At 39.8% G+C, this 18,857-nt stretch overlaps 1 protein-coding gene across 1 annotated transcript in view; it reads right to left on the reverse strand.

Annotated features, from left to right (window-relative positions):
- The window catches only part of LOC136675188 (protocadherin Fat 3), a 104,057-nt gene that overhangs the window by 80,619 nt on the left and 4,581 nt on the right, over positions 1 to 18,857 (reverse strand). Inside the window, exon 3 of the mRNA XM_066651615.1 lies at positions 8,840 to 9,157. Coding sequence (XP_066507712.1) covers positions 8,840 to 9,157 — 318 coding nt within the window. The remainder of the gene's footprint in view (positions 1 to 8,839; positions 9,158 to 18,857) is intronic.

Consider the following 18,857-nt stretch of genomic DNA (forward strand, 5'->3'; position numbering starts at 1 on the left):
AAGTAATGATTTGAGCATTAACTTGTCACTGTGATGACTTCTGTCCACTGCTTGTCAGCTGCATTAACTTCATCCATTCATAATTTTAAATCAAGCATGACTGGTTTTGTCTTGTTCAAAGGCAGGAATCATGGCATGATTTTTAGAGGATTTTTACTGCGATTGTGAGCTTCTTCTTAAACAAAGTGCTTTGAAAACTGTCACAATGTTCTTATGCTTTCAAGCTGGTACAGATTTGAGTACATTTTAGAGCAGGGTTTTTTCTAAACCACTGAGTTCCTCTGGTGGTGCTCAGGCTGAAACTGAGGGAATGCTTGTGGTCATAGTGGGCTTGTGATGGTACTTTGCGTAACAAACAATAATGACTTAACAGGAATGACAAATAATAATAAATATAATGTTGAACAATAATGTTTTCAAGGGAAAATATTGCTGTAAACCATGTAACAATAGTACAACAATTAACAAAATACACCCCCCCCCCGATAAACCATTCTGCCTAATCTCACACCATGTCATCTGGTTCATTATACAGGTCAAGCCCCAGTAGCCTAATCAGTTGATATTTCATGATGTTTAAAGACCCCAAATTTTAACTCAAATGTCATGTGTCATAGTGGCAACATGGTAGGTCCTATTTCATGTAGTAAGTTCTGAGTAAAATAATGAGAAACGTTTCATAAGTATTTAGCCATTTGTAAATAATCAAATGTTTTAAAGTATCTATCCTATTGTTTTATATGACAATGATATTTCAAAATAGGTGTTGCTACTGTTTTTAGTTTTCTTCTATTTGTTTATAGAGAACATCGCAGCAAACCACATAAACAAGTCTATTATTTAATAACTTGATGAATGCGTATGATGATTATAGACGTGCACTTGGCATAATAGTAATTGCCATCTGCTATCTTAGTAATCAATAGTAACTGCTATCTACATTAGCCTTGTATCCCCAGAATAAAACCTAAGAAATAAAGCATGTCTTGGCTCGTAAACAAAATTTAGGGCAGTGGTGGAAAGTGTATCAATTAAATTTTTCCACAAAACTACTATGGCTAATTATCTATCATCCATGTAATAAGCCATAAAGCCCACATGGGACATTTTGAAATCAGAGTCAGAAGTAATTATCAGTCCATTTGCAAGTTTATGCAGCGAAGTGCCACAAATTGGAAACATGGCTTGACGGAGCTTGGTTGTAACACTTGTGTGGAGCGGAGGAGGAAGGGCGCAGCAGCCGTCGGAGCTCAGGGGGTTTCTGGCATAACCCCATTTCACAGATGGCATGAATTTGACTTGTCGAGCTGTTTTTTTCCCCCCAGAGCCCCCTGTGGCCTCTAGAAAGCCTTAAAACCACCTTAAGACCTAGTGAGGTCCAGACTAGAGAGATATTTTGAAATCAAAACTTTCCCTTCAGGCTGGAGACACCTGGATTAAAACTGTAATCAAATAAGTGACAACAGGTCAAACTACCGGACCCAACAACCATGGACATAGTACTGGGTTTCATGACATCAGGTGTATGACTCAGTCTGTGTGCAATACATGTTTATCCCATTTAAACTAATGTAATTCTCAATATAATTGTAGAAAATCCAGGGGAAAACCAGCGGTAAGCTACAATGTCAGGGCCAATAATATTTGTGTTGCACAGATGTTTACCTTTGTGTGTCTTTTGGGAAAAAAAGTCTAAATATGGAAGCAAACATCGGGGTAGAAGTCTTCTGTCAGTATAAACGCATGACATTTTGTCCTACTTTCAGAGTGTTTGTAGAAAGTCAGACAGATATTTTCTGAAACCATTTTATTTGTTCTTAGAATAACAATAAGTGTTGTGCTGTCTGGACTGTGCTTAAACGCTTAGACACCTTTACGAGAGCTTATTGCTGGCCTGCACATGTCTGTGTGATCGTGGTAGTGCGTGAGTGTGACGGCCAGGCGATGGGATTATAACGGCCTCCCCCACCTCAAACCTTTCACTGGGTCGCTGTGTCACCCCGTCCCGTTACCGTGGCAACAAAGAGCGGAAGAGCGCAGCTGAATTGGCGACTATTCCCCGACGTGTGACACCCTGATCCAGAGAGACTCAATTAAACAAATTAGAACAGCTGTGAACTATCACCATGACACATGCACGCACACTGAGAGAGAGAGAGAGAGAGAGAGAGAGAGAGATAGAGAGAGAGAGAGAGAGAGAGGGCAAAAGAACACAATATGGGGCAAGAGTGAAGGGGCGAGGGGGAGAGCAAGAGATAAGATAGGAGAAAAATATGAAGGGAGAAAATGAGAAACAACAGAAACTGTGTGAAATGAAAATAGGAGAGAAACAGAGGGGGAATGATAGAGAGAATACACGGGATAGATAGATAGAGAGAGTAAGATAGAGAGAGAGACTGAAAGAGACATGAGAGAAAGTGAGACAAGATAGGGATCGAGAGAGAAGTGAGATAAAAGATGAGGGAGAGAAAGAGAAAATATAGAAAGACATTGGAAGACAGCGCAGACAGACAGACACAGGCAGAGAGAGAGAGAGAGAGAGAGAGACAAGGACAGAGACACAGATAAGAGAAAAGATATGGAAGCATGGAAGCTAGAAATAGATAGAAATAAAGTGTGAGCTAAAGCAGCCTGTGAGAGTCATCGTCCTGTAATGCATGAATATGCCTTTTGTAATGTGTTGATGGAATTAAAACGATGACTCCAGCATTAAAGCCTAGCAATCACACCATGTAGCACATAATCCAAAAGCACTGACATGAGTGTGTTAAATTAAGCAATAACTGCATACGTTAATGTCTCACTGATCTGTGAGCCAGACACAATCTAAAAGCCTCACTGTAAATGTGTGCTCCAGCGGCAGGAGGAAGTGTACTGTATATAAAAGCATTTCCCATTACGAGAGGTTCACTAATGTGCACTAGAAGGCTTAAATAAAGTAACACCGCTGTTATGTGCCCCCAGCTGCTCCATCCCCACTCTACCTTTCCATCATCACCTGAGTCTGTTGACCAGATAATCACTGCCTGTGTACAATATTTTTATAATGTCTCCCTGAGTGACTTTGCAGTCGTTAATGGCTTTTAGGCCTCAGAAGTGATACTTATCACCAACAGCGTAAACACAGAAAAGCATGCAGAGAAAATCTTAGGGCAGTGTGAATTCTAAACTTTTGATATCACGTTTGTCCTTTAAAGGAACACTCCATCAAGTCCTAGGGCTGGGCAATAATTCAATATCAATATATGATTGCAAAATAAAATGTTTCAATAACACTAATATTAATTTCCAATACATTTTCAATATTTCAATGTACATTATTTACATCCGTCACTGGCTGACAGGTCGTCACTTCAGCGCATGCTATTTAAAATGTTAAAAAGTTGAAAAATATTAATATTGAAAAAGGAAAAATATAGGTTTATGTTTGATGGTGATGTCATGTTTCTTGTTTGTTCTTGGAATTTTGTCAGTGGATTTTATACGGTTTATATCAATATCAGAATTATATTGTATCAGCCAAAAAATTAAGAATTATACCACAGTTAGTTCTGACCCTGCAATGTGATTGGCTGAGAGACGTTTCAGGAGTGCCAATATTACACAACAATGGCACTCTGACGGAAGCCCTTCAGCATCTCAAAATACATGTAACCTAGGAACGACGCCAGCGCTTCCATGCAACAGCGAACAGGTTCATTATCCTTTCGTGCACCTTATATTGAAAATTAGGAAATAATAAAAATAAATAAATAAATAAATAAACTGTTATGTCTATGTGGTTTCTGTGATTGTGTTTAACTCAAACCAAGGCCTGTCTTTTTTCTCCGCTGCTCTCGTTCGCCAGCTCTGCAGCACAGCTCTGGAGTGATACTCTAAAATACTCACTTTTAACTTAAACAGAGAGAACTTGACATCGTTTAGTGTATGGTCTGAATCTGCTGTAAACAATGGTTACCATGACATTTTATTGACTGGGTGTGTTTATCTCTCTCCTGATTTAGATGGGTTTAACATCGCACAAGTTAAAGATCCAGAGTTTGTTGAAAAGAGAAAAAGAAATGTGTGACAGAATGAAACTATATTTCCTTGCGGAAGGTTGATAAACAAACAAACACATGTACACGGTCTTCTTTATCTTAAAACCCAATGGTAAACGGCGATAACCAACTGTGTTATAATCGCAATAATACACTCGAGGTTCGTCTTATATTGTGAGATATTGGTTCTGTGGTACTGATCTTCGGCACTCGGCCACAGTGCCAATATCTCATGTTATAGTACTCCCTCTTGTGTATTATTGCTTAAATATATTGTGATTTAAATTTTGGCCGTATCATCCAGCCCTATCAAATCCTCACAAAAATGTCTGTAGTATAGCCTTTCCAGAAACTGTTACTGCAGGAAAGGGGGACAAACTATATATTAATACCCTTAATTTCAGAAGGAATGTTGGCTGAGCAACACAAACATTTAGCCACTTGTATGTGAGAGTGAATTAATGGCAATGTAAAGCTAAATTTGAATTAAACTACTTCTATAGACTTTCATTTACATTGAGATTAAATGGAAATTACCACAACCCTGAACAGGATAAGTGGTTATGACAATGAATTCATTAATTAATTATTTGGAGATTTAAATACAAACATAGCATTATATTGCCATTCCCTAGCTATAATGCATTAAACTGAAATGTATTTTATCATAATTACTTATAATTTTTTAAATCTGATACATCTCTCATAATTAAAAGTTACCCTCCACAGATCAGACTATGATTTGAATCGCGACTTGGACAGGAACACCACACCAGAACAGGAAAAGTCTTTCAACAAGAATCTTTACCCTGCATTGGCCTACCTCTGTAATATAATTAAAATCATGACTCGTTCAGCGTAAACACAACTCTGAAATTCCATAAACATAACTATAATTATTGCATACACCTTTAAGCAAAACAACAGAATTAACTCTCATCTTCCAGGGGTTAGGCTCTTGCTTATACATCTTGCTTTCCCCTGTGTTCCTGGGAGCATTGTTTGTATCAGTGCTGTGGAAATTGATTGTTATTTGCGCATCTTATTTATGATCAGCATTTCTGCTAGTAAATATCATCACGCACTTGCATCCAATATCCTTCTTCCAAGTCCTTCCTATAAGCACAGTAATGCGATTTATTTAAACGGCCCTAGACAAATCTCCTAAATCAAATCGACTGATCAAAGATAATTGCAAAACTTCACCCCATTAAAATTTCAAAGCAGTGTTTGGAATTGACTACAAAAGCAAAGTAGCTGCCGTCCAATGCTTGATTTTGCCTATTAGTTATTTATTCTTTATTTCTTTATTTACACATTTCTTAACGTATTGAGCTCTCAGCGCTGTGGAGCTTCAGAATTTTATTTCTTTTTTTTTTTTAATAGATTTGTTCACGATTTTTTTCTGCTTTTTCTCTTAAACAGAGCATACAGCCACAGCAGAGCAATTGGCTGCTATTTATATAAACAAGATCTTTGACTTGATGCACAAAGTTTTCCTGGAGGGAGCTATAAGCGCAGTATGAAAAAGAAGACCTATGTGCATAATATAGTGGTGTTTACATTCAGTGTGTTGCTTTGTATAAAACTAGTTCACGCAAGAGCTTCTGTCACAGTGTATTTTGTAATGTGTTACACTAATATTACATGAAAAATATCAGTGTGTCTGGGAAAGTATGAGCTATGACAGTGGAGCCTAGGGCCTATGTTTACTCTGTTAAACTTCCCCAGTGGAAGAAACCGGTTTAATTATTTCATTAAGCCACACACACACACTGATAATTCATGACTCACGACATATGTGACAAAGAGTGGGCGAGCTCAGAGACCCATGAGAAGTTTCAGCAGCACTGAGGGACAGTAACGTATTGGCTTCCATACAGTTTGTGGGTGGGTGTGTTCGCATGTGTGCTTGAGTGGCAGTTAATAGATGATCAGACAATGTCCTGACGCAGAAGGTGATTACTAGTCCACTAGTGAAGCCACACAGAAACGAGTGGATCAATAGCTGTTAGTGCAGGACTCCCAGCCATATCGCCTCTGGCCACATACAACTACCTGAGGAAGTGATGCGTTCACAGCATCTCCTGATTGGAAATTTTATAAACAAATGCTCACACTGTGTTTCTTTTCAAATCAAAGATTTCTACAGATTTTGACCCTCTTTAAAGCAGTAGCAGCCTCAGTGACTGCTTTAAAGCAGTACTGTTTGGGAAAAGAGAATATTTGATACCAGTATTTCTGTTTTGGTTCGACAGCACTCTTACTCAAACATTAGTAAGATCTGGAACTGGTGTTGGGTGATTAGTTCTTGATCAGAAACACATCTCTAACTCATCCCAAAGGTAATGGATGGGGATCCATCACTCCAAAGAATGCAGTTTCACTGTTCCATAGTCCAAAGCCTGGGGGCGTTTGCTCCCCTCTAGTGAATGCTTGGCACTGGGCACAGTAACCTTCAGATCCTATTCAACTGTTCCAGATGGTCTCATTCTATTGGTCAGTTCTTTTCAATGGAGACTATACAACTGTCAGTAGCAGGACTCACTCATTAGTAGAGATGTCTACAAATGTTTCTTACAGAATTTAATATGCACTTTTCAAATCATACAAACATCAAAGTGCATACAAAAATGTGGGCAAAACTGGGTAAATAAACATTTGTTGATTTTGTAATGAAAATCCTCTGGGATGCAGCATCCTCTACAGTGAATGCATTTGTGCACATTTGGACACAAATGTAATATAGTGGGAAAAAATACAACAAAGAAATTGTACAAAAAACTATCCCCTATATTCCTATCCTGACCTTTCCAGACATTGGAGAATACCTTGGATAGTTTTGATTAATTATAGCATAGTAGAAAGGTGTGGGTTTTACAATTCAGGTCGACCCATGATCCTTCACATTTTGCAGAAAGGGAACAGTTTTGGAGGCAATGAGGGATGAAGTTAATGAGGTGGGCTTTAGTCCTTGGTTGCAGTGACTCACTCCCAAAATTCAGACATTTTAAAATGTGTTTTAAACGTACTGAATACTCCTGCAGCATTACCTAAAGCCACCTGGCCCTGCAGAAACTGGTGTTGGAGCAACAGGTTTTCAAACAAAATCAGCAAAAACTACAACAACAGTCCTGCAAAGGTCACTCAAATACAAAATACTGCACGTCTGCATGATTTAGCTATATAACTAAGCCCAAGTCACAACTAGAAAAACTCTATTGGGCTAGAATTTTTACATTATGTAAAATGGTTATCTCTCCAATTTTTAATAATTTTCATGATCAAGTTCCACTCATTCACTAGGTCCTCGCAACCATACCACTTAGCCAGTGGTTCTCAAACTTTTTCTATCATTCCCCACCTCAGACAAAGGGGAATTTCCACGCCCCACCTGTACCATGTCACGCCCCAAAAAATGGTAATAAAATACAGATGCAATTTTACAATTTTCTAATTTATTGAAGTAGCATCAACTTCTATCTCTAAATCAGTAGCTTAACATTATATCACCAGATACAACATTAACACCAGTGTTCAAACATTTAAAAATACAGAAAATTGGCCTAGTACTTAAACTGTGCTTCAGTTTCTCGCTTTTCAATCTGTGCAAAAATGAGCAAAGGCAGGTACAAGGGCGTACGAGTAAGTTTGATATTGGGGGGGGGGACATATTTGCTGAGTCAAAGCCCACCCCATTCACAAAATATCACATAGCTATCAGCTGATTCCTGTAGATAAGGCAGTAAAATTCTGCATTAGAACGTGAGACTGTGTCCCAAACAACACACAGAGGCCAGTGAAGCTGATGACTGGAGCAGCTTTATATTTGAACAGGCGCCTTAACGAAGTCTGAAAGACCCACGGTGTCTGACTCACTGCCATATCGCGTAAATCTCGGTGGCGCATTTTCAAAATAAATGTTTGCGAAACTCATATTTTGGTTCCAGGCAGCCTACATTTTTCTGGTCTAATCTTTAATGTTCTTTTGTATGTTTAAGGGCTATTAATGAAACCATTGTTATTGGGTGCTTTTTACTGAGTAAACTTTATAGGGAAAAAAGAAAGGCATTAATATAGACAGGCTCATTAATAAAGAAATGCTCGTTTCTTCAGATTCCTTGCCCCCACCTGTAATACCTACAAGCCCCACTAGGGGAGCGCGCCCCACACTTTCAGAAACGCTGCACTAAGTTAACAGGGGAAAAGCTAGCACACGCTTCCACTGAGACATGAGATAAGAGCCAGTAGAATTTCTCAAACTGCTGTTAACAAAGCGCAACTGCAAGGATCAACATGCTTCAAAGAGACTGATAATATTTGCTCAAAACAGATAGTTTCACAGGCAGTTATACCATCACTCAAGGCCAATTATTTTTCTTGAAGGAATGAACAAAAGAATTGCACCACTCAGAGCGCATGCTGAGGTTCTTTACATTCTTCTGACTCAAATAATCACCCACTGAAAAGATCTTTATGGAACCAAAAGGTGTGGCTCTATTGTTAGTTTGGTCCTTGTATTCATATGTATGTATAAATGTACACAATTATCCTCCAAAAGAAGCACATTCTTTTTCTAACTACCCACATCTCCCCCATCACACCATGCAATCTCGCATAGAAGTTAAAGTCTTATTTTTAAAAGATTTGAAACATTTATATTTGTCAGTCCATAAATCCAGCTAACATTATCCAGCTAAATGATCATCCCTGTTCTCTACTGGTCTACTGGAGAACTGAAGCTTTATGGATATTTCTCAAAGAAACACAAATGATCAAACCAAGAATCCCTCTCTCACCTGTTTTGGAATTAATGGTGAAGAAGTTCTGTGGGTTTCCAGCCGTGATGCGGTAAGTGAGCCGATTAGCTGAGGATGTTTTATCAGGGTCTTGAGCCTGGACACGGACCACAGACACATCTTTGGGAGAATTTTCCATCACGTAGGGGTGATAGACGGGGTCAGAAATCAATGGGGCGTTATCGTTGACATCCTCCACCTGGACAAACACTTCAGCAGAGGCAGAACGTGGCACCGCCCCTCGGTCAGTGGCATAAACTGTAAGCCAGTAAGAGTCCTGCAATTCGCAGTCCAGAACACTGGTGGTGTAGATGACCCCTGTCAAAGAAGAACATAGGATTCTATTAATCTGACAAATTGCTACAATATAATGAAAAAGTAAGCTGTTACAATCAACCTAAAATTGACCTTAACTTTACCTTGTTAGAACATGTCCCTGGACATATTATGCACATTAATCAAATTTTTTTTTCATTCATTCCTTCATTGTCCGTAACCGCTTATCCAGTTCAGGGTCATGGTGGGTCCGGAGCCCACATAGAATCACTAGGAGCAAGGTGGGAACAGTGCAACACAAACTCACAACTATGTACACTTTTGAGTCGCTAATCCACCTACCAACGTGTGTTTTTGGACCATGGGATAAAACCGGAGTACCAGGAGGAAACCCTTGTGGACATGGAGAGAACATGGGGAGGTCACCCGGAGTGGGGCTCGAACCCACAACCCTTGTTGCACCACTGTGCAATTCAGATTGAATTTTATCTTTTAACTTAGGAACTTTCACACACTTCTAGAACAACACCTATCTGATTATGTCAGTGATCACCAGAGAGCAGAGAAATTGGCACTCCCACTACACTACCTAATAAAATAATTCATGGTATGAAGGTAAAATGCATTGTGATTTCACACTGACCTTCTTTCTGAAAACTGAAGCACGTATTTTTTTTAAAATAATAATGACTAATCTACATGTTCCAAGGTTACTGGTGGCAGGTCACACAGCTCCAGGGTCCTGGGGTTGTGAGCTAAAATACCACCTCATGCCACTGTCTATGAAGAGTTTCTTGTGTTTTCCCTGTGTCTGCATGGATTTCCTCCCTCTCTCCAAAAACATGTGGTGGTGGGCAGATTGGCTACTCAGAATTGTCCATATGTGTGAGTATGAGTGAATGTTTGAGTGTGTGAAGCCCTGTGATGTACTGACACCCCAACCATGGTGTGTTCCCCTCGAGTCCAGTGATTCTGGGTAGGGCCAAACCCACTGCAAAACAGAACAGGACAATGCAGATGAAGAGATGTCAAGGCTGTTAAAAGTTTATTTTTTCTACTTTCTGGACCTGAATTTAAAAAAAAAAGAAAACGAAAAGTCTGAATAACCTTGGTGAAATTACAAGATTTGTTGATGATGCACAATTTATATTTCTTTGTTGAACATAAAGGGAAAAAAAAAACAATATTATCCACATGGCATTCCTTAACACTACACAAATCCCAAGGCAAAAGCTAGTCTCATTAGTACAAGTGTTAGCTAGATTGATTGTATAGTTAAAGAGTAGCTGCTTCTGACAAGCCTACTACTCTCCACCACAGATTGGTAAAAATCTATAGTGTCAAAATGACAAATAATGGGCCCAGAGTCCTGTTGCTGGTCAAAACAGATGCTAATTGATAACTAGCTTCCGTTCAGCATTAGCCTTAGGCTATTATTTTAATCCAAACTGCAGAGATCCCCAAAGGAACACAATATTTTCAAAGCTCTTTAAATCTCATTAGCCTTTTCACACTTTATTTACTAAGTGTACACACGGTTATAGACCAGGTGCTTCAGAGTAACCTACTACTCTCCATCACAGGCAGCATCAAGATGACAAATATAGCACCCAGAGTACTGTTGCTGGGCTGATACAGATTTGCAGGGTTTATTATTTAGGTTTGGCAGCTGTTGCAAAGGGTTGTGTAAATTGAGCTTTAGGTTTGCATTTCTGTCAGTCTGTAATCAACTGGGAACAACGGAGAGCCTGGCGTTCAAGCGTTCATAATTCAAGCTATCCCCTCCTGCTCCACGATCTGTTAGAACGTCAAAAGAATAAAGTCCCACAATAAATCACACTTTGTGACAATCTAATATGCTTTAGATTTTGGGGGATAGAATTGTGTACATTCTTTGAAGCACACACTTGGTTACAAAAAGCCACTAAATCCTTTAGTGTTTCATTACCATTGCCGCACAGGCCCATCTGAAAAGTGAAATTTCTCCGAGCACTTTCTCTGGGGAAATTTACCCAACCACCCAGGCTACCGAAAACAACCTCCAGCAATGGGAAGAAAATTGCTCACTTTGCAGCTCTTAACATCAGAACAAGCACTCTCACACTATCGCACCATTCCCTGCGAAGCATAAAATCCCCCCTCTCACATAATACTAAAATATATAAATAAGATCTCTAATCAATTATTGAATTCAGGATAATGAGAGACATGCAGAAATGGGTTCATGATAAATGAGTTTGGTAAAACTTCATATAAGTCCTGTATTTATCAGGCTTTATCAGGCTTACACATAACTCAATGTCTGGCATAAGTGTGTATAAACACTGTTATAAATACAGGTATAACTACACACATGCTGTGTATAAAACAAGAGCTTTACATGACATTAAACACATTATAAGGCCATTTTAGACCTAAATCTTGACAAACTGTGTTAATGTTCACTTTGTTCTTATCAAATGATGTGTAATGCTTTACAAACCTGGCCTTATGAAGCAATATTGTTTCAGAAATGTTTTTGCATACCACTAATTAAACCTAGTGAGCATGTGAGCAAGCTTGTGTAAAAATTGAGAAAGTTTTGTGAAAAATGTACAACAATACCCACAACAGAACTATTAAAATACAATACAAATATGTCCGTTGGCATCTTACGAAAGTCTAGTGAAGGCTTCATAAATGCAGGGAGCTTCTGGTTTTCTGTTTGTTGAGGAGGGGTGATATTCTGCCAGGGACATGTTCTGCTGCTGAATGGGCAGATTTTTGAACGGGTGGTCTCCAATCTGAAGTGACGGATTGGATGCGGTGCAGGCTGTTACACCGCTAAGTTTGGAGGAGATCAGCTGGAGTGGAGAGCTTTCTCGCCGCAGGGCTCACAGCACCACGGCGCCACTCTCAGGGACTGGACGACCTTCAGGTCTTCAGAGTAGAACCTCTAATCGTTCCTGACCGAAGTGCTGCCTCTGCCATTCTGTGATTAGGGCCTTTTCGATGCTGCGCCACTTTCACCCCGGCGTGAATATGAGCACTGCCAGGCTGGCGAGCTGCTGACAGAGTGACCCACTTCAGTGTGCGGTCGATTGGACAACGCTCCCTCCCCTTATAGCGTGGGCTCAATTTGGTTTATACAAGGGAATGCCACCCCCCTTGAAAAATATCATGCCTCCCACTTTCAATACCCATTTGCATCACTATAATGGGACACACTGTAATGAAATGTGCCCTGATATGATCATGTTATAATCGCTATGTGACATGTGACATTCCATGACGTGGCCTTCAATAACAAATGATGTCCTGTATTCTTTAGCCTTTCTACAACATTTTTGCAAAGTAAAACAAAACATGGCAACATGTGCATAAAATATAACCATTGATCATTTTTGGATAAACTTGTGGATTTTGGATAATGTGAATTTACATACTAGAACCACCCAAACACTCCCCAACCTCTCCGGATATCTAAAGTCTTGAAAGATTGTGATGAAAACAGCTTTGTAAAATAGTGTAGTGTATTTGGCTGATTATTTCCTTATGACTTTAGTGTGAATAGAAGTTCAACTCTGTGAACACTCATTCATTTATTCATTACCTGTAACCGCTTATCCAGTTCAGGGTCACTGTGGATACAGAGCCTACCAGAATCACTGGGAGCAATGCGGGAACACACCCTGGAGGGGGCACCAGTCCTCCACAGGGTAACACACACTCACACATTCACTCACACCTATTTGACACTTTAGTAGTCAATCCACCTACTGACCTGTGTTTTTGGACTGTGAGAAGAAACCAGAGAACCCGGACGAAACACACATAAATACTGGGAGGACACACCAAACTCCTCATAGACAGTCACCCAGAGTGGGGCTTGAACCCAAAACACTAAGACCCTGGAGCTGTGTGACAGCGACAGTAGCTGTTGTGCCAGGCGCTGCACAATGTTCTTATAATATATAGAAAAGCAATGACCAATAGAATAAGATGCTCTGATTACAACACTGAATGCCAAACTTTGGGCAGAAGTATATAAAGCCACTTGGCTGTGGAATGGATTTTGTGATCCAAAACTAATCTTCCTACATCAGTAACTGACCTCACTAAAGCTCTTGTTGCTCAATGTCATCTAATCTTCACAGAAATAGTCCAGCATTAAATCTAACCTCTTCCCTGAAAAGTAGAATTTAACTGAAGTAAAGGGGGGTTTGGGGGAGGGGCCCACAAACTATTTGTCATAACAAATGTTGTATGAGCATATGCCAAGGAATGTGTGTCATATAGTGTACAACCATGGTGTTCAGCAGTCTGCCCATTCATTCTGACATAAAATGGCTAAATGTAAAATTGGAGGAAGGTCATGTAAAAATGATTCATTAATTACTTAATTCAATAAAACCACACCAAATGTTATAAATGGGCAGGAGAAATACAGCCCCATTAAGTCTTGTTAAAACATAAAATATTTGATAAAGAGCTTATACTTTTTTGTACTTAAACTAATAGGCAGTCTCATCACCGCATACGGTGGAAGGCATTTGAAAGGGAAGCACTAAAGAATTAAATAAATGTAGAGTTCGTAATCAATGCCCCACACCCACATGCACACATGATCATCTGAACCCGCCAGTCCCCTTTAACAGTTTGACCATTGCCTATAGCCCACACCATGGAACAGACTTTGGCAGCACTCAGCCAAGAAAGCGCTGCCTCAGGGAGTCTGACTATACACAGCCACCATGAGCAGAGAGAGAGAGGGATTGGGGGAAAGGGAAGTAAAAAATAAATAAAAAAGAAAAAGAAACTCAGGCACACAGGTCACACAGCACAGTCTCAGACTAAAAAAACTAAAATCTAAAAAGCTTCTGCAGAAGGTATGAAACGCCAGAGGACAAAGCACAGGCCAGATGCACACAAACACTCACCAGGAAAACGCAATAAGAAAGGCAAAAAAACAAAATAAAAAAACAAACAAACAAAAAAAATAAAAAATGACAGCGACATTCAAGGCAAAAAATCATTTTCCTAGAGACTTAACAAAGAGTGACAGGTGACGGGTCAGCTCACACTAGCAAAAAGTGCCAATTCACACACATTTCCTTTCACACACGACCGGACGAGTGCTCCCTCTAAACTCTCTGTTCATGGAACATGAGAATCACAAAGGTCTCCATCAGAACAGAGGCCTAACAGTAATCTTTAAGACTTAACCCATGCTCTCATTGCAGCAGATCTCTCCTTGCATGTTATCAGCACTTTATTGCCTTTTGATCTCCCTTTAATAGAGTCATCATAGTATGTCTGTATTTTCCAAATGTCTGTGTTATTATATGCATTGCATTAATATAAGCTACATGGAAATTTTTTACTGCGGACTGTCAGTTACTATGAGAAAAGTGTCTGAGATAAAGACAAAAAAAATAAGACACTGTGGTTTTTAGTTATTTGATATACTTCAACTGCCTGAAATTTGCACACAATGTCTTTTCAAATGTACATTTTGAAAAGTACTCTGTTTCTAGATACTAACCGCAAGTATGTTCTCATGTCAGGGCCAATATTACAATGATTAGAAATTGGAAATATTAAACAACTTAAAGACATTAAACATATTTTTAATACATTCATTGTCTGTAACTGCTTATCCAGTTCAGGGTCATGGTGGGTCCAGAGCCTACCTGGAATCACAGGCAGGAACACACCCTGGAGGGGGCGCCATTCCTTCACAGGGCGACACAAACTCACACCTATGTACACTTCTGAGTAACTACCAACGCTTGTTTTTGGACTGTGGGAAGAAACCTGAGCACTCGGAGGAAACCCATGCGGACACGGGGAGAACACACCAAACTCCTCACAGACAGTCACTCGGAGTGGGACTTGAACCCACAACCAACTGTGTGACTGTGACACTACCTGCTGCACCACCATGCCCCATATTAAGGTGAAATTTACTGGAGCCACAATTCATTTTACCAAGACCAGTGCACCACAAACGATATCACAAACCAAGTATTGATTAATGATAGGGAAAGTAATAGAGAATCAAGCATTCACTTGAAAAGATGCAGGACAACCTGAAAATAGCAATAAATAAATAAAACTGAGAACAATAAGCCATAAATTTCACCTGGATCAGCTCTGTTCCCACACTACATTCAAAACTCACCTGGTAAAAAGAAGCACAGGAATACACTTCTAAAATTAGACAAATCAGAAAAATCAGTTTGTTATGGTTGGCAAAATAAGCACACCCCACAGATGTATGGAGGTGGGAGCATTTTGCTATGGCTGCATCTTTGCAAATGACATTGGAACGTTATCGGTCACTGAAACTAATATGAATGGAGCCAACAAAATAATGAAATTAAAACATATTAAAAGAGAATTTTATTTAATTATGAACCTGAATCTAGGGACAGATAGATGTTTTAACAAGGCAACAACCCCAAACATACTGCCAAAATGACTCAAGACGGGTTGACACAAAAAAAAATAGAAGGAGCAAGTGTTTGCATGGTCTAGTAAATCCCCTCAATTAAATCGCATTGAAAATTAAATAGGATTTTAAAAATGCTAATCCATCAGGGAGGCCCTTGAAATCATAAAGAATCAGAGAGGACTGAGCCATAATGCCCCTAAAATAACAATTCCTTCTTACCATAGAGATACTAAAATTGCCTGTAAATAATGATCTCTAAAAGCCCCATTTTAATTTGTGATGAATACTTGTTTCCCCCCAATGTACGTATTTCAGTAAATTCATAGCCCTCAGTTGTGAAAACTGAACATTGAGATGCCAGTAGGTGTACAGTCAGAGGCTATAGCTCATTGTTATTGCATAATTTGTGTTAGTCATCTTTAGTCCTTCATCAGCGGTCATTGTCTGACCTGAATATTTTTGGCTCATTCTCATAGTAAGGACATTATTATGTCTGAGGCATAGAAATACAATCAATTCAATACTATGCTGGGGTCACTGTTTGAGAACACTTACCCAAATACCCAAAATAACCTGGTCAGCAGTGGAAATGGAGTTAATGAAATAGCTAAAGTTTCTGAGGAGGACCATGTCTAAAGCCCCAATTCCTTCCTATCTTTTCGTTTCTTGTGATGAAATATTTGCACCCCACCAGCACCCCATCTATTCCCTGCTGCAAGTCCTCTCTCAGTCTTATCTCTTTTCATTAAGGGGGTTTCCAGCCTTAAAGCAGGAGCTACATTCTACGTTCTTACAGTTCTCTCTCTCCTCCTACAGTTGTAGGGGCATGATTAGGAATTTGGAATGTTTTGGAAAAATGTTCGTTTTTTTTTTTTTTTTTTTTTTTTCAAAATAGATTTAAAATGGTCTTTTAGATCACATGATGAATAATACTGAGACAAACAAGACTATCGTATACACAGCATCATAGTTATACTGACCATAAGGCTGACCACAGGCAGATAGCTGTACACTCGTGTTTTGCATACAAAACTTTGCTTACTAATTATTCAATGTACCTTTTTCCCCTTTTTTTATAAAGGTAAATATAGGTACTAAAATATTTCACTGCTGGTCCGAGTCTGGGGAGCAGGGACTGTGGTGGCGTAAGCAGAAAATTTGTGACATAGACTATACCGTCTTTAGTCTGTGACCCCCATGACAACAGCTGTAAACACATCTGTTTAACGCTCTCTCTGTTGATAAGTAAACAACCGTTTTGTACATTTTGGTATTTGCATTTTCATGACCTCCTATCCTCGGATTCTGAAAAACCGTCACCAGTCTGGGAAACACAAATCAATTTCCGTGTTTTGTCACTTCATTCTTTGCGGTTTGTTCTCAACATTTTATTTGCATATTTCATAAAATCATGTTTAATTTACATGCAGAGGAACACATCATCAAGAATTCATGCTTTCTTTCCGATTTTGAAAGTCAAAATGAAATCATCTTAGTCATCCTTCATTTCAGCACATGCGATCAAGGGCACTTCAATCACTCGTCCCAATTGGCTTCTCCACTTGCAAGCAACACTTCTCATTGCAGCCATGCCCTGTGAATGTTAAAGAACGCTACAGTTTCTGCAAAAACGCCTGCATCAGCCTCGCAGTTCTAAGTCATGTCTGCACCTCTGCTGGGACACCGTTGTCCTCCCTTTTCACATGCACATGCCATGCAGGACCTCCAGCAGTCCGCTTGGAATTATAATTAAAGTTCAATCGTCCAGAAGGAGATTGGAGCTTGTGGTAACGATTCTCTGCTCCCCTCAGTGCACACAAACACTCCTGCCCCCCAACACACACACACAAAAAAAAAAAAAAAAAGGAAACGAAAAAAAGGAAAGGGCAAAAGTGATGAGATTATTCCATTCGTAAAGACGTGCTGTGCTTATGGGCTTTTGATATAAAAGATTTTGATATAGAGGACTTAACACGTCTCAGGAGTAAAAAGGGCCAGAACTCAGAAGTGAATTAGAGCTGAACCTGTTTCTTGACAGCAATCGGAGCGAGAATGCGCTTTGATTTATTTCTCAAAGTCCTAGCGAGAATACCAAATGGTCCCTCAAAGCAGAGAAGCGGAGCGCAGATAAGCCCTTTATAAATCCCATCCATCTTTTTAGTTCATTGTGGCACTTGAACGGAGGGAGTTCCTATTGCTAAATCGCTTTAACATGTACAGCACTGCTATCAAACACATCTCAGGCAGGAGTCGGGAGAAAAGGGTCCGAGGGAAGCCGGGTGCCTTTGATTCCACATCTATTGCATGAACAAAGTGCAGATTTCACTCTATCAAACGACTCCAGAATACAGCCAGAGTGACAGGAAGTCACAACAAGCCACTCATCGTGGCAGCTAAATGGAAGCTGGTGGGCAGATCAGCGGTGGGTGACCAAAGCAAAAGCCACTGTCCTCAGCTGCCAGGGTGCGCTGACTTTGAAGATGAAAGAGTAAAATACTCCAGAGCACAGGCCAGGCCTAACGCTCAGCCCTTACCCTTGTAGATGCCGATAGGGCGTTTTGATCCTCGGTGGAAAATCCATCCTCATACGCAGCTCTGACATGACCGGCTGCACTCATTATGGCTTAAACCACTGCATGATTAACACACTCAACCTAATTAGTCGACATGTGATGAGCAGTGGCTGCACTCTTGTCCCACTGCAGCGCCCCAGTCACCTGATCAATAGTAATTAGCTGTAATTAATGGTCAGGCTGCTGCTCGACATGTCATGTCAGTAATTTGGGGATTTTTTTGTTTGTTTGTTTGTTTATTTATTTGTTTTGTCTCCCCTCATTCTTTCACTTCCCCCACACTGTGTTCTGCTGAACCTGCATTCTACGCCAGAGATTAAATCCCACACACAAAACGTACTAGCACAAAGTGAACAGAAACCACAAAGTGTCTTTTGAGAACATTGCTTCTTACACCACAGAGGTCAGATCTTACTTTCTAGGTCAGTAGCCCGGTCTGATAGCTCACAAAGGTAATTTCACCCTATCCACCTCAAATGTACTGCCAAGGTAAATAATACAGAAACAACCTAGCTAGTACATAGATCGTTTTTTTTTTATAAAAATATGACAATGGCTTTATCATCCTGCTTTAGTCGCACTGTCAGTGAACTTATCCAGTTGCCTCGTGGTTCAGGGTTTATGCATAGGGTCATTAATATGTAGAGTCATGCAAAGCAGTCTGAAGAGGGGAAAAAAGCTCTTCAACAAAGAAATGTCCTGAAATGGGCTAAATCATTTTTAAAGCTATTAA

This window comes from Hoplias malabaricus, chromosome 18 (genome assembly GCF_029633855.1).
Source record: "Hoplias malabaricus isolate fHopMal1 chromosome 18, fHopMal1.hap1, whole genome shotgun sequence".
Taxonomy (NCBI): domain Eukaryota; kingdom Metazoa; phylum Chordata; class Actinopteri; order Characiformes; family Erythrinidae; genus Hoplias; species Hoplias malabaricus.